The sequence below is a fragment of the Heptranchias perlo genome, chromosome 2, assembly GCF_035084215.1.
Source record: "Heptranchias perlo isolate sHepPer1 chromosome 2, sHepPer1.hap1, whole genome shotgun sequence".
In the NCBI taxonomy this organism is placed as follows: domain Eukaryota; kingdom Metazoa; phylum Chordata; class Chondrichthyes; order Hexanchiformes; family Hexanchidae; genus Heptranchias; species Heptranchias perlo.
In genome coordinates this window covers 35,376,866-35,393,199 of record NC_090326.1, presented here as the reverse complement: position 1 = coordinate 35,393,199, position 16,334 = coordinate 35,376,866, and the positions used below count along the sequence as shown (strand labels likewise).

Below are 16,334 nucleotides of genomic sequence, written 5' to 3'. Positions count from 1 at the left end.
TCACTGTTGTAGGGAAATGCAGCAGCCATTTTGCACACAGCAAGGTCCCACAAACAGCATTACAACAAATGGCCAGATAATCTATTTTGGTGGTGTCAGCTGAGGGATAAATATTGGGCAACATTACAACTGGAATTCTAAGAAAAGCCAGTGGAAAAAATAAACAGTTCTGATTGTCACCACAATGACAAAAACTTCAATTGATTTTTCTTGGATTAAGGAGAAAAGGACAAATATGCAGAAATGATTCCAGTGTCACAACAGACTCCAAGTTATCCAATCAGCCTCACCTGTGATGCTTACATGACATGGCTGGAAAAGATAGCAATATAAACATGGAGTATGTTTAAAATACTCGAACAATACTATATTTATTTTAAAGTATATATATTAAAGTATATTCAATAAGTTAAATCATGTCAGCATCTAGCCTTAAAGGTAAAAGTGACAGCGCTGTCAGGGGGTTACGAGTCAGGTGTTAAATTTTCATAAATTATGCACAGGGTGAAACTTTCAGCTGTGTGCTGGAGGATAAGGCAGTTGTGGCCCATCATCGGGCACAGTTTACATAGAATTAACAGCACAGAAACAGGCCATTCGGCCCAACTAATCTATGCCGGTGTTTATGCTCCACACGAGCCTCCTCCCAACTCACCCAATCACCATATTCTTCTATTCCTTTCTCCCTCACGTACTTATCAAGCTTCCTCTTAAATTCTATTCACCTCAACCACTCCATGTGGTAGTGAGATCCACAATCCCACCACTCTCTGTAACTGACACCCAGGGCATGATTTTAGCTCGGAGCTGGGAACCTAGCGGGTGGGTAGATATTCGCGTGGGGAATCTAGAAGTCAAGTGAGTACATCGCATTCTGCGATTGCAACTCAATTAAAGGTAAGTATTTGAGCTTCCAGGTTTCTCACGCGACAGCCAGCCAGATTGACAGGCCGGCTGCCTTTGAGGAGCGAAAGGAGACACAAATTGGAGAGGAGGGAAGGAGAGATCGTGGCTAATGGATGATATCGGGTGGGGGAGCCTCAAAGATTGGGGAGGGGGTTGGCTGATCGCGGGGGTCCGATTGCGCCAGGTGAGCTTGTTGGGCCTGGATGAGGCACTCCTGCTCCTCCTGGCCCACAAGCAGTGCAATAAAGGCACTCACCTCACGGATCCGGATAGTTTCCATTATCAGTACATAAACAATGCTGTTTGACTAGTAAATAAACACTACCCATTTCAATAGATTTAAATCTTTAATAGCTGATTAATTACGATTCATACATTTGTTTATTGCAGTATAGTACTCACTCAAGCACTGCTTAAAAATGCAGAGTGTACAAAGTTTAAATTAAGACATTGCAGATTTTGACTAAGTATTTGGTTTAATATAAATAATGTCATTACCACACAATGTGTTGACAAGTACTTAACACTGTTATTGTACAATGGTTAAAATGATGGGTGTAGAATGGATTTCTCTGCATTTAAACAATGTTCTGGGGGGGGGGGGGGGGGAGGAGAAAGAGAGAGGGTGGGGGGACAGGTGGAGATTGAGAGCATGTGCACACAGAGACAACCTGGGAAGATAAAAAAAAAAGCACTGGGAACAAAAGGCTGCAATCGTTCACCAGTGTGGAGACTGTCCATTCAGCTCCTGAGTAATGAAGATTTACAATATTCTTGGGAGGGAAAAGGTCTGCTCTCTCCCTCCATCCGTCTATACTTCAAAGATCTACCAAATTACTCAAGCATTTAACTTTTTTTGATGTACATCAGTAGAGGGGTGGATAATGTCTTTTTCCATTTTGTATTAGACATGCTCACCATTGGAGATCCACTCACACAACAGCAATTTTAAATTTTGGTTTATCACAAAAGATACATTTTAATAAAGTACAAAAAAACCTAGTTTTTTGGTTTTAATCTGTAACTAAATACTTTTATTCACACATTCTCACTTTAATTAAAGCATTTTTTTTAATATTGTGTTTTCAGCCAATTAGTTTTCCAAATCTTTATGAATGAATGACACTGTCCCATATGATGGACCATTTATTTCAGCTGCAGCCTCAATCAGCCCACTTCAGATGAAAACCTTTTGACATGTTTGAGGAATTAAAAAGGAAGCACAGTTATGTTCCACTGAAACAGATATACATACTACACTGTTACAACTCCTCCAGACATTGCTATAAAAAATAATGCAAAACATGTCAATGAACTGTGCATATAAGTTAGAAAACAGCTGGACCATGCTGTAAACTAGGAAGCAGAAGTAGAGTGACATTTAGGATCTGTCCCCAAAAGATCATTGGAAATTAAAAGTCAGTTTCCCTTCAGCAGGCCTGGTGCTGAATGTGGTCACTAATGTTAAGGTAGCTCTGGGATGAGCTGTACAAATGCATAGCTAGTGCAAATATTCTTCCACTGTGGCAAACGCACATGAACCGATTCCCAATCGGGCCATCAACTCCAGACACTTTGAAGCCTGTCCAATGGCGAGAGCCAGCGGTGGCTGCTTTGGCAGATTGTGAGACTCTGAAATAGGAAAAACAAAATAAGCAAGTTCAGCTGCAACTTCAATACAGAGACTGAAAACTACAAAAAATCGTCAGTTTAGGAATTACACAACATAGTGTAATAGACAGCTGTATAATGCATGCTGGCAGAGGTCCCATTCGTGTACATTCCAAAAAAGCACAAGGCTCCGCCAATTTGTGCACAGCCAAGATCCCACAAACAGCGATCGAGATAAATGACCAGTTAATGTTCTTTTGGTGAAGGAGGAACATTAGCAAGAACTCCCTGCTTTTCTTTAAATAGTGCCATTGAATTCTTATGCAAGATCTCTTCTGAAGACTGCACTAAAGTGTCAACCTAGAATATGGCTCAAATCCAGGAGTAGGGCTTGAACCTGGAATCTTTTGTTTCTAAGGCCAGAGCGCTTCCAACTAAGCCAAGTTGACGTTTAGACACAGATGTACAAAACCGATTCCATTTTTCTGAAAAACTGCAGTGTTAAATATTAGTAAATTTAATGAATTGTATCACAAGGGGATGATTGCTCTCATTCAACATGTATTTATACAGGGATAAGAGATACATTTAGACAAATCTTCCTCCTTACAATTTTTAAATTTCATTCAGATAATCAGTTACTGTATAGGATTACTGGGATGCTGGCACAGTTGTACATTTATTAGGATAAATTTTCTTTTAAAGGGACAGGTCAATTTGACTGGGGTTTGGCTGGGCCATAACGGATGCTGCCAATATAGACTGACAGTCACAAAGGGATAGATATCATCTTTTGTGGGGCTTCAGTCACAGGGCTACATCTTAATGGTTTCCTCTTCCTACATTCATTGGCTGTAATGCGTTTTGGGACATCCTGAGGTCATGAAAGGTGCTATATAAATGCAAGACTTTCTTTCTTTATGTTGATCTGCTGAACCCTTCTGGGGATTTTCTGGGAGTCAGAGGGAGCATTCCACCCTTTTGCAACTGACAGTTGCATTTGGGTAAGCTAAGTAGGCATAGGACCTGGCCTGCAGTAATTGCAAGGTCAGACAGTCTTTGATAGTTTTCCAGACTGCCAAAAACAGCTGGAATCCAGGACATGACCAGAACAGGCACAACAATGTTGTTCTAACTAAAACTCGTTCAGCAGGGAGGATTACAATCTGTCCGGGATGCAATATGATCTTAAGTTGACCATCACACAATTTACTGCAGGCAGTGATTGCAACATCTGTCTCCATACCTCTCTCTGTTCCTCCTTCAATATTTGGTAGCCCAAGTCTCATTCCCGGGCACTTCTTGTGCTAAGGTTGTAATTCATCCATAGCAAATGCTACAAATACTACAAGCAGCTGCCTGTTCTCCCAGATGGCCAGGGGACTTGAGAAGCACAAGCTTCCCTCTAATGCTACTATGGGATATTTCTGAATCCTGCCACCTTCTCCTGTGGATATAAGTGTGGAGGTGGGAAGGGGGGTGTTGTGTGCATATACATTACTGAGCAGGATATTATATATTTTTTATTCATGTTACTAGTGCTGGTACAGTAGGGCACCAAGGTAACTAGTGCTGGTGCAGTAGGGTGCCAAGATAACTAGTGCAGGCGCAGTAGGACATCACACCGAGGTCACCTGGTGTGTCTCAAATGGTGTTCTCATATAAACCTTACCTGGTCTATGTAGACTAAACCGGAGAGGGGGAAGCACTGGGATTGGAGCCTATAGAGATAGATGGAGATGATCAAATGTTGCTGTCCTAGGCAGTAGGCTAGGATTAGATATTGGAGCCTAGAATTGATATTTCACTCACTAGCTTTTGAGCATCACAGTACTCTTGCAGAATTTACCACACCCAATTAATCTATATACAGTCTACTCGATCATGGTCTGCAGGCGACATCTTGATGAATTAAACAGCATTCTCCCATTTCATCAAGCTTTATGGGCAACAGAAAGGGTTAATACGCAGTTTTAAAAATAACACACTTTTACATCTAGTAGTCATGATGAACATCTACTTAAAAAGTAACCATGCAAATATACCACTCATACTCACCTAATATAGCACTATTCAATGCAGAGCACACAGGTTCTCTTTGCACTATATCAAGCTGGTATCCTACTGGACTGTTCCATGGATCGGAATAGGCAAGCAGACTAAATGCATCCTGAATGGTGAAAAGGAGATTTAATATTACAAATATGAACAGTGTAAAAAATAAACTGTAATTCAACATGGAAATGCATTTGAGAGAAAGTTGTTCAAGTACCTGAAAGAATTCATAAATTACAGCTTGTGAATCAGACAAAATCAAACCACATTTGAGAGATGCACCAGTTAAAAAGGCAACAGCTTCTGTACATCTTAAGCTTAATGCCATGGCAATCATAACTTTAGAAGTTGTAATAAAAATGTCTTTAGTTCTGAATTCGTGGATCTGACACCGTGGTTAATATGGAAGCCAAGTGGACAAATACATGATTCAGTTTGTTAAAGAAAGCACAAAGAAGGCACTGAATGGCACAGTGGCGTAGAGACACTGCCCTGCAATTGCGAGCCCCATGATTTGCAGCTGGACATGAGGTGAGACTTCCAACTGCACAACTGCACCAGATGCTGACCTATCAGCAACTGTGGGGTCATTACATTTCAATATTGCCAGGCAGGGCAAAGTTGCGATCCTGCCAGCAATTGGTGCACAGCGCCTGGAAGACCTGAGAAATTAGTTTGGGAGAGCGGGATAGCAAAATCTACCAGAATACGAGATCTCCAAAGCACCATTTCAGAGCGTCTGCAGGATATTCGGTATACTCCCTCGCCAGTTTTCTTGCAGATTTGTGACAACTAATTTCCTGATCCCATGCCTGGTGAGAGAGCAGGAGAAGGCTGTGAGGATTCTGCCTCCCCTCACGACAGCAGCACCAGAAAGTTCTCTGTTTAGTCCCCTCAGGTGCCTTCACGGGTAGAAGAAATTCAGCAGGCTAAGAGTGTGGAGATTCCAAGCCCAGGGTAAGCAGTCTGTCACAGGTCTATCACAGGATTCAGCAGCACCTGAGGGGAGGGCTACCTCAGACCTCCACAAAGCTCAGTCATGTAAACCAGTCATCCACATTTTGGACCCCTGGCTATTCGAATAGGACAAAAGTAAACTAAATGTGGCACAAAAGATACAGTGGTGAAACTAAATGATTTTTCAGTCATAAAGTTCCAGAAATCTTTTATGCTTTTTGTTCTTTGAAATATATTTATGACAGTCATCATTTTTTATTGAAAAATAAGTTGCGCTGGAATGGAGAAAGATGTTGGCAGACTTCGGACCGAGTGGAATTCTGCTTTTAATGATGAATGGGGTGCTCTGAAGGGTTGTAGATTTAAATTACGTGAAACACACTGGTTATTGCAGACGTTGGCACAGCTATAACATAATCAAACATTACTGAAAGGCACTGATTAGTTCATCTCGCAGCTCTCTCCCAGCAGCTGCCTGTGACCCTGTTCAAGTTCCTATGTTTCAGTGGGTTCAGCTTCTGACTCAGTTTCCTCCTCATAAATTTCCAGGGCTTTCTGAAGAACAGTAAAATTATGGAGGATTCAGCAGGACAGTGCAAGTCACAAATCACACTGAGAACATACTGGAGGGAGTCCCTCTGGCCCACCTAGGCATCTAGATCAACCTTCAGCATGCAAATGGCTACTCAATTGCAATTCAAGTGCAGATGTGAGCCTCATTGTAGCATTCCCCTGCTTCACTGGTGGTCCCTCTCAAATGGTGTTAGAAGTCATGGCAGTATTGGATACCCCTCATCTCCCAGAAGCCAGCCAGCATGTTGCTCTTGATTCTGAAGAGTGCAACGACACTGGACTGCCAAAGGATGAATGAATCACAGCAGCTCCTGCATACTGGGTACTGATGTGTAGAAGCCTGGGCATGTAATTGGGTATTAAGGGACTAAAATCTCTTTTGGTTCACATAATCTAGTGAGAGAGACACAACCACAGGCCGAGACCGAGGGGGGGACCCCGGGTCCGAGAAAGATACACAAAGATTCTGTTAAGCAAATCCAACAAATGAATGACTTGAAATTGTTTGTAATGGAAAAAAAAAGTAGATAACAAAGATGTGGCAGTTCTCAATCTTCAAGCCATATGCTACATATACAATGGGTAAGGTAACTGACCCCAAACAAGAAAATCAGACATCTATCCCTATGCGAGAGCACACCACCGGGAAAAGTAACAGCTTGCTGCAGCCTAATTAAAAGGCTGTACCTAGGTGCTGAAGTTTCTCGGACTCTGAATAGCAAAAAGAATCCATCGTTTTAAAAGATTGAGCGATACAGCTTACTGTTTAATGGTGTTGTTAATATGGCTTCTAAGTTAATTGACAGAAAAAGCATCAAGACTGGCAACTAGGTAATGAGTTTGTTTTCAGCAGCAAAATAAATCGTGCAAAATCAAAAGAAGTGCATGGAAGTAGCGGTAAGAGGAAGAGAACAGGCAAACAATTCCAACTTAAAAGTTATCAGACTTTTACAGCATAGGAGAGGGTTCTTCAGCTCATTACAGTTGTGCTGGCTCTCTGAAAGAGCTATCTATTTGGTCCCATTCCCCTGTCGCCCTACCCTTTTAATTTTTTCCTTTTCAAATATTTGTCCAAATTCCTTTTAAAAACTATTATGGATTCTGCATCTACCACTGGGTCTGGTAGGGCATTCCACATCTTCACAACCCTCTCCATCAAAATATTTCTTACTTCCACCGTTGCTCTTTTGCAAAACCATTTAATTTTTTTTTAAATAACTCTATTGATTACCTGTTAACCTTTGTTCTAATGAAAAGGCCCTCAGTTTCTCTAGATTCTCCTCATAACTAAAGCCCTTTATCCCTGGTATCAATTTAGTGAATCTATTCTGCATCCCCTCCATGGCCTTGACATCCTTCCTAAAGTAGGGCACCCAAAACTGGACAGAATTTTCTAACTGCAGCCTAACCAATGATTTGTAAAGGTTTAGCATTGCCTCTTCATCTTTATATTCTATGCCCTTACTTAAAAAACCTAGAAACTTACTTACTTTTAAAAAGCTATCAACTTGTCCTCCCACTTTTAAAGGTTTGTGTATCTGTACCCCTATGATTCTGTGCTGATATACTTAAAATAGTAAAACTTTAAAAGATGTCTTCTCATTCTTCTTACCATAATATCTATCTGCCCAGTCTACTAACTTATGTCCTGAAGCCCTCTTCAATTAACCATGCTCCCTAATTTTGTGTTGTCTACAAAAAATACACACACACACATATATATATATAGTTTGAGAAGAGCTGAGATCTCAACCCTATGCCTTGGGGGGAGAGGCGGGGGGGGGGGGCACCAGTTTACATTCCTTCCATCCAAAAAGGAACCAATAACCACTACTCTCAGTTTTCTGACCTTTAACCAACTTCCTATCCATGCTACCACATTCCCGAGTCATGTGCCTTAATTGCATCAAAAGCTTCCTATGCGGCTCTAACATGCCAGCCTAGATTATGTGCTCAAATCCTGGAATGTGGCTTGTACGCACAACCTTTAGAGTGCAAGGAGACAGGGCTACCAACGGAGCCAAAAGGACATTTGTGCTTCACCTTTCCTGGGATTTGTTTTTAAAATAAATTAGTTCTTATCATTTTCAGTAACAGTACAAGTTCCATACCAAGCACAAATTTGCATGACGTTGGTACCTGAAGCATTTTTTTATTGGCTGTGTTTTTGCCACATTCTCTTCTCAGCTGCTCACTCACGGTTTGCAGTTCACGCCCAAAATGAATCATGCGTTCGATCGCTGCCTGGCTGCCACCACAAAGTTGGCGTCGCGATTGAGTCAAGTCTATTTCTGTCCAGAATCCATGAAAAAACATTAATCAAACTAATTTCTTACATTAAAATAAGATAGCAGTCAGACTCTGAATAAAACTGAAAAGCAGCCAGTGCATCAGGAACCAAACTTCTAAAGTAGTTTCAGCACATCAGAATCATTTAGCTGGACTGGCCTAACTATGTAAACTAAAAGTTGAACTGAAGCTTTATTTAGTTAAAAATGGATCTAGCTAAATGAATAAAAGGTTCAAAATGTAGAGGGCCTTTAACTTTAGTCCATGCAAACTGCAGCCAATCATATGGACTCCTTTCAACATATCCTACAAAACGTAGTTCAAGATTTGGTTTGCCACTGAATTCAGTTGAAGGTAGATACATCAGCGTAACACAACTAATGTCACTCCAGTTTCACAATGGTAAACGGTTGCTGCACAGTTTAAAAAAAAAGCCACATTTACAGGTCACACTGCTGTAATTAATTCTCCTCACATTTCTTTCATTATACTTCTACCTCCACATGAGTACTTCAAACTATTAAGCCAGATTGCCAGAACACATTTTGTACATGAAAAATCTTAATGTAATAGTTATTAAGAATACCATTAATCTACTATAGAATATCAATAGACTAATTTACAGTAAGTGTGATGGTTTGTTTTCATCCAAGCAGAAAGTTTAGAGGACACTGATTAGCCTTAGGAGATTTTTTCATTACAGATATGAAAGTGAAAATTGATGTATGAATTGCTGAATTTTAACCCATTTCAATATGACGATTGCAATATCCATTCTCAGTATTCTCAATGGGTTGAAATACAATCCTTTTGTGCTCTGGAGTCCTTCTTACAATCCAACCTACACAGATTGGATTGTAAGTGTCCTTTGTGTGCTGGCTGTAAAAGTAGTAAGTGGAGCAAATTTGGGCAGTCTCAACCGGGTTGCTCAGTGGGCTGTGGTCTACATAATGAAAATTCCCCACAATTTGACATCCATATTCAACAATCATAGGATGGAAAATCTTTAAAAATTCATAATGCAGTGCAAAGGGGTAGGGGAAGGAAGACACAAGAGGAGAATGGGCTTGGTGAACAGCTTCCTGAAACTGACTTATGCTTTACCTGACCTGGGAGTAAAAAGTGAAGGCATTATACTGGGCATTCTTCATTTTGATGAGTTCATTTTTATAAAAACGATTTCTGTTTACTCCCATCCTTATTAACGTGTTCAGTCAGTTGAACGTTTTGCTGCATGTTCAGGCAGCTTATTAATGTAATAAAAAAAAGCCGCAAATCCGAAATAAAAGACATGAAATGCTGGACACATACAGATCAGTCAACCTTTAAAGAGAGAAAAAAAAGTAATATTTTGTGTGCAGACCTTTCTTCAGAACTGATGAAGGGTCTACACTCAAAACAATACTTTTCCCATTAAACTTGTACCTGTAGAGTTAAATATTCATACCCATTTCAGTATCATTTTCATCCATATCATGGTCATGCTTCGAACTGCCATTAAGGAAACCATTTGGTGAAGAGTCCGCCACCCCATTGGTGTAGTGCTCCGTCTCCATATCTATATCATTGCTAGAGAATAAGATAAGTAAGAATGAAAACTTAGAATGTATGAGAATTTATAAAGAAAAATGTATCCCTGCTTTGTAAAATCTATCATTCCAGTTTGAAGAAATTTTATATAGCAAAACAAAAAAAGACCCACACAGCATTTTCTAAGCTAACTGCTTCCCCCACTCGCCCTATGTAAAATAGTTTTGGCCCCATTCTTTGATCTTGCCCAACACTAGTAGACAACTGGCTTCTTCTCAAGCTTCCATCAATGGTTTTCTGTAATGAGCCACTAGAAGGTACAGTAGGACAGCTGAATCACATTCAGAATTCCTCCTTCAGACATTCCAGCTGAAATTGCGAACTCACCACTAGGACTAGTGGCTCCACGTCAGATCATGCTAAAACACAATCTAGAGCAAGCCAATTCTTTAAATGCAAGCTATTTCTCTTCTTCCTTCTCTCTTCTCCCTCCCCCCCAACCCCCAAAGACAAAACAGTAACCTTTCTGGCTTTTTTGCTTGGCTCATGCACCAGCTATGATCAATAACTCTTGGGTGTCTGGCAGTACAGCTGCAAAACTAACTGCCAGAGACTATACAAATCATGGCTAAGTCTGCCTGGCACCTTTATTTATATTACATTTTGTCATTCAGATTAGTTCCACAAGCTTGACAGTTTTTAACCTTCTTCTTCAGTACTGCACTTATTAGAAAATATTCATGCTGTGATTATACCCTCCTGCCAGTGATAGTGCTGCAGCCAGCCCTTGAGATTGTTTAATTATACTAGAAATGTAAACTTGGTCGGAAATAAAAAATAGTTGGGGGGAAAAAGCAAAAAGAAACAAAAGATAAGATAGCAGTTGAAGTTAACTTGCTGGATTCATAATTCCAGCTCAGGAAATATACAAGAAAAACACACAAAAACTGAAAATAAAACACTTACTTGTCTCTGCTACAGCTGTTTGATTGCTGAGATCTTACAGCATTTAAACTGTTTAGTTCAGGTGTATTTAAACACGAGGTTGGGTGCTTATTGTGACTACTGGATTGATGACCTTTATTAGATATTACACCATTGCTACAATTATTTTCATAACCTGTCAAAAAATGAAACACATCAAGCCCATTATGGTTTGCCTGCTTAATTACTTTAGCACAGAAACTGCACGAGTTGCATCAAAGAACAAAATGGGGAACTGCAAGGAAAGGGGTTACTGGCAGATACTGGTTCAGTTTTGGGACCACTGTAGTTTTCAATGCATAATTTGGAGGAAAGTACAGTAACAAATTTCTCCAAATCTTTTGACACCAAATTGGGTAGGCTCTTAAAAGGCTGTTAACTCTGCAAATCCCTTGACGTAATTACAAACCTTCACACACCCTTCAAGAAGGTCTTTTGTGGAATAAAAGATAACCAACATACTAATTCCTGATAATTAAAAGATTATAGTCATTAAACCAAGATGATGCCAGTGAGGGTGAGAAACCAAAAATAGCCTAGACGAAAGCAACCAGTGCTTGTTTCAAGTGCTGAAAGTGACCAACCATCAAGCTCTAGATAGCTTATCAGATAAGAGCAGACCACAGCATTACTTCAAACAGGGACATTGGCCTTTTTTAGGAATAGATAAAGCTTTCGAGAAAAGCCTGAAAATACCTCACAGAGGAACGATCTTCATTTTGATGGTTTAGCAGAAGCTACCATGGTCCAATCTTCCTGAAAGAAGATAATTTAAGCAGGTGCACTGGGTTACTCTCTGAACACAATTTTTCAGTTTTAGATAAAGGGAAGCCGGACAGAATTGGGCACTTTTCTTTTTTAAAAAAGTGAAATCATCTGGATGAAACTAGATTTTTCTAAGCGTGTGTTTTTACTCAAGTCAAGAGAGCTCCAGGAGCTGCAAGTTTGTCAATGCTCAAGTATCTGGCCTGTTTAAAAGTAATGTGGGACATTCATTTCCAAATTTATTCCTCTTGGCAAGTTTTGGGACGCAGACATTAAAACTGTAGTTACCATGAAGCAGAAAATGGAGTAGAAGTAGGGAATTCTTCAGCACATCAAGTGAAGCAGATTATCTTTTTTTAGGATTTTCTGGAGTGCTGTTTCCAATACTTTCTTCTTCACAAGAGCATAGTACAGCCATTCATTAGTGGGACATGGGTTTGGACACTGAAGTAACTCGGGAGGACAAGACTGAGGCCTAGTACTTAGACTTTTGAGTTTAAAGGCGTTAATTGCAGTAGTTTACAGAGTTCAATATGGAGACTGGCCAAATTCACAAATGACTTACACAAGTGATTGTCCAATTGTAACTGGGTGAGGGAGTGGCCATCCAATTGTAGGGAGGCCATGTTTCCTTCTAGTGTACTTTATTTGGTTTGGGGGAGGGGGATTGGGAACAAAGGTTCATTTCCCCTCCCTTCATTTAGTATGAAGGTCAGATATTTAGCAAAAGTTAACTTCTTAGTTTCTTTGATCACATCTGGAGTCTCCCCTATTTATTTTGATGTAGGAGTATGTAACCAAAATGTAATTTTCCCTTGTTGTAACTTAATAGATTGAGATAGCTTAAAATATTCAAACGGTAATTAGCTGGTAGGTTAGGGCAGGAATGTCCAAACTTTTGTCTGTGTGTTACATAGGTGCATACCATGGAGCCTCAGGGGCCACATAATGTTGAAATCCATTATCCCATTAATTTGAAGTATCTCAAGTTACTGATACGAACAGATCTGTGTTCTGATTTAGGATTGTGGCATGCCCAAAGAATAAGGATCATAGCAGGTAGGCAACATATCACGTTACATGCTCTGCACATTCTCAACAGTGTACTAAAAAGCAAATTTTGGGGGGGAAGGAGCTATAATACTAGTCATCAGGCCAATCTGTCAATGGTGTTGGTCATGCACTGTAGCTAAACTTAGACAGTAATATTAAGCAAACAAGTGAGGCTTGCTCCATGTGACAACCTTGTATATGTTATCAAATGAAACCTAACAGAGATGCCCAGAAGGCAGCTGCAGAACAGGTGGAATAATATTGAATCTGCTTGCAAGGAGGCAGCAGTCAGTGGCGTATGCAGTTTACGTAAATCCAAACACTTTCTGTCCCCTGGGTTGACAAATCAGCTGTTGAAGCGTAATTGCATGGCAGCAACAGCTGATTTGCTGCCTTAAGGCAGCTGTGTTCTTTTCACTGTTGGTCCCAGCTACATCACCGTTGCTCACAATAAATCTGGAATTTCCATTTGTAACAAAGTCCAATCCTAGAACAAGTATGTCAAGTACAAACTGTGGTTAGAACTGGCACCAAGATTAAGGATGGAGAATGTGTATCTGAACATGGGGGGCGGGGGAAGGTTGGCTAAAAAGCGTGCCTCTGAACTGGGGTATTAAAGGGACAGGGTACTTTTTCCCAACAGGGGGTGGAGTAGAAGGTTCATTAGAGGGACAGAGTGTACATCTGAACTATTGGAAGGGTGTGCAGTTAGGTTAGAGTATCCCTGTGAACTTGGGGAAAGGGCTAGAGGGAAAGAGCACCCCTGCAAAGGGGTGCACAAAGAAAACAGAAAGATAGCAGTTATTGAGGTAATTTTTGCAGAAAGTAATGATCCAGTCTATACAGATAATTTTTTTACTAAATAATCAAAGAAAGAAAAAGAAGTGCAATACAAAAATTCTAAATTTTCCAGGTGAGCATGCCCACCTCTGGAAATGTGCCACCAGTTGGCACTGTGGAAGTGGCTTTTTTTTTAATAGAATGTACATAATTCTGAATTTCCTGTCTATGGCCCCAGTAGTGCAGGATCCATTTGGTTATCCACTGCTTAGTCACCAGTTTGCCTTGGTCTCTAACCATAGAAAACTGTCAAGATTGTCTGAATTGCTTTCTGCAACACACGTACGGTGGGATTATGTGAGCATCTGCATAACGGAAACTAATTTCCAGTTCTGACTATGCAGTAGTACGTAAAACAATGGGGCAATTTCTTGAACCAAATCAAACTGCAAAATGACTCAAGGTAGAACTCCAGACAAATCCCATGGACTACCATGCCAGAATTCCAAATCTGGCTGATCCACAATAAGGACTTGCAGTTTTAATTTATTATTTTGCAAGCCATAACAATAGCAAAAGTGCAGCTTTTGCTTAAAGTCAAGCATTGAGCAGTAGGTACATTCACTTGTGAAGAGTTAAATTAAGGTCTCAACTGGACACTAGGGCATCAGCTGTAGTTCAGTGGTAGTATTCTCGCCTCTGAGTCAAAAGGTTGTGAGTTCGTCCCACTCCAGCGACTTGAGCACAAAATCTAAGGCTGACACTCCGGTGCAGTATTGAGAGAGAGTGCTGCACTGTCGGAGGTGCCATTTTACGGATGAGTCATTGGACCGAGGCCCTATCTGCCCTCTCAAGTGGGCGTAAAAGATCCCATGGTACTATTTTGAAGAGCTGGCGAGGTCTCCCTGGTGTCCTGACCAATATTTATCCCTCAACCAACAACTGACTGGTTATCACGTGCTGTTTGCGGGTCCTTGTGTGCAAATTGGCAGCCGTATTTCCTACATTACAACAATGACTACACTTCCAAAGTATTTCATTGGCTGTAAAGCGCTTTGGGATGTCCTGATGTCATGAAAGGCGCTATATAATTGCAAGTCTTTCCTTTTTCAATTGGGGACCAGAGACTCACTAGGCATAATTTAGAAATAGTTTATATAAAGTGGGTCACCCAACCAAATATTCTGAGTATCTCCAACATTTGTACATCACATGACATATAACAAACCGAGCAGAGCACTGAAGCAAATACATTAGAAGCTCTATTAGTGGATACCCTGCGAGAAAGAACAAACTTGCATTTATACAATGCCTTATGTAGTCAGGGCAAAGCAAACTGCTTCACAACCAGTGAATTACTTTAGAAATGCAGTAAAATTAGGCAAATATGGCAGCCATTTTGAAAACAGCAAGGTCACACAAGCAGAATAAACGAATGACCAGATAATCTGTTTATGGTATTATTGGCCGAGAGAGGAATATTGGGTACTGGGAGAACTTTCAGCTCTTCTTCAAATAATGCCATAGGATCTTTTACTACTACCAGAGCAGGTTGACTGGGCCTCAGTTTAACATATCATAAGACAGACACAGCACCTCCAACAATGCAGCACTCCCTCAGTACTGCAATGAACTATATCAATGACAGGAAACACTGATTGAAGTCATCTTTCAATAACCAGCCATTAACCTGAATGTCTTTGTTTGGACGAAATATTTGACCCCCAAACTGAGAAAGGAAATACTTCCTGCCAGGCAGTAGGGTCTTGCCTCCACTTATTGCCAAGATCTCCAACATTACTATGCTTTGCAGGGCAATTAGTATAACTTTTTCTGCATGTGTTTGTATCTTTTGAACAACTCATGGGATTATGGCAAACAGAGGAAATGCATGCAGAGATCTTCAGGTCCAGAAAAGGAGAAACCATCCAGTCTGTGGGTTGGCACACCCTACATCTTCCATGCTTCTGCTTCAAGCTGCCAGGAGAAACTAGGTTTATCACCAGGCATCGTCCCCCCCAACTCCCTCCATCCGCTCCTGAAAATAGCCTGAAATACGCTGACCCAGATACTAGCATGTCAGTAGGATTGATCTTGACCGCACCAAAGTTACTTCAGTGGGATTGTCTAGTTGCTTCATTGAGATTGTCTGGGCAGTGCCAGGACCTCTGAGCTGAGTGGACTTTGAGGAATCAATCTAATCTGTCCAGGATTTAAATATAATTGGGTCTGATAATATCTTTGTACTGAGAGACCAACAAATCCACCATCATTGATTGAAGTAATTGAAACCTCACAACATTTTGTTTAGCAGGGCAGTCTGGGTTTATTGCACTTACTGTGCTAGCCCATAATAATACAGGAAACACAATGCAGCATCTCTTTATGAGTATACTTTGCGGTCTCAGCCAAAATGTGATAAGTCCCAGTATCATGTTTCAATGACAAGCATTTTTATCTAAATAATCCTGAGTGATCGTGAATGGATAAGCATCATTGTCAGTTTTTATTGAAAATGTAAAAATCATTTTTTTTTAAAAGAGGTTTTAGTGCTTAAAGAGAAAAGTCAGTAGGGAAACTGGACCTTAAAAACTGATTACATTTGGAGAAATATCAGTAAAGAAAAGTTATTTTGAGCACTATCTTGCTAGTTTTGAGTTTGGCACTTAAAAAAGGCATAGTTAAGGTAAATGACAATGCACAATTATTAACACAGATCATAGGCATCACTTTTACAGGGCTCACAATCAACCTCTCAATTAACTCCAGTTAGTTTATTTAAAAATTTACATTAATAGAAAAAGCTAAGAAATTAATATATATTGTTCTGG

At 40.3% G+C, this 16,334-nt stretch overlaps 1 protein-coding gene across 1 annotated transcript in view; it reads right to left on the bottom strand.

The window, feature by feature from the left end:
* Nucleotides 1-1,239: 1,239 nt before the first annotated feature.
* Nucleotides 1,240-16,334, bottom strand: part of ranbp9 (RAN binding protein 9) — a 55,344-nt gene continuing 40,249 nt past the window's right edge. The window contains exons 10-14 of the mRNA XM_068001717.1: nt 10,888-11,041; nt 9,839-9,960; nt 8,242-8,393; nt 4,576-4,687; nt 1,240-2,538 (exon numbers count right to left, since the gene is read on the bottom strand). Coding sequence (XP_067857818.1) covers nt 2,408-2,538; nt 4,576-4,687; nt 8,242-8,393; nt 9,839-9,960; nt 10,888-11,041 — 671 coding nt within the window. The 3' untranslated portion in view covers nt 1,240-2,407. The remainder of the gene's footprint in view (nt 2,539-4,575; nt 4,688-8,241; nt 8,394-9,838; nt 9,961-10,887; nt 11,042-16,334) is intronic.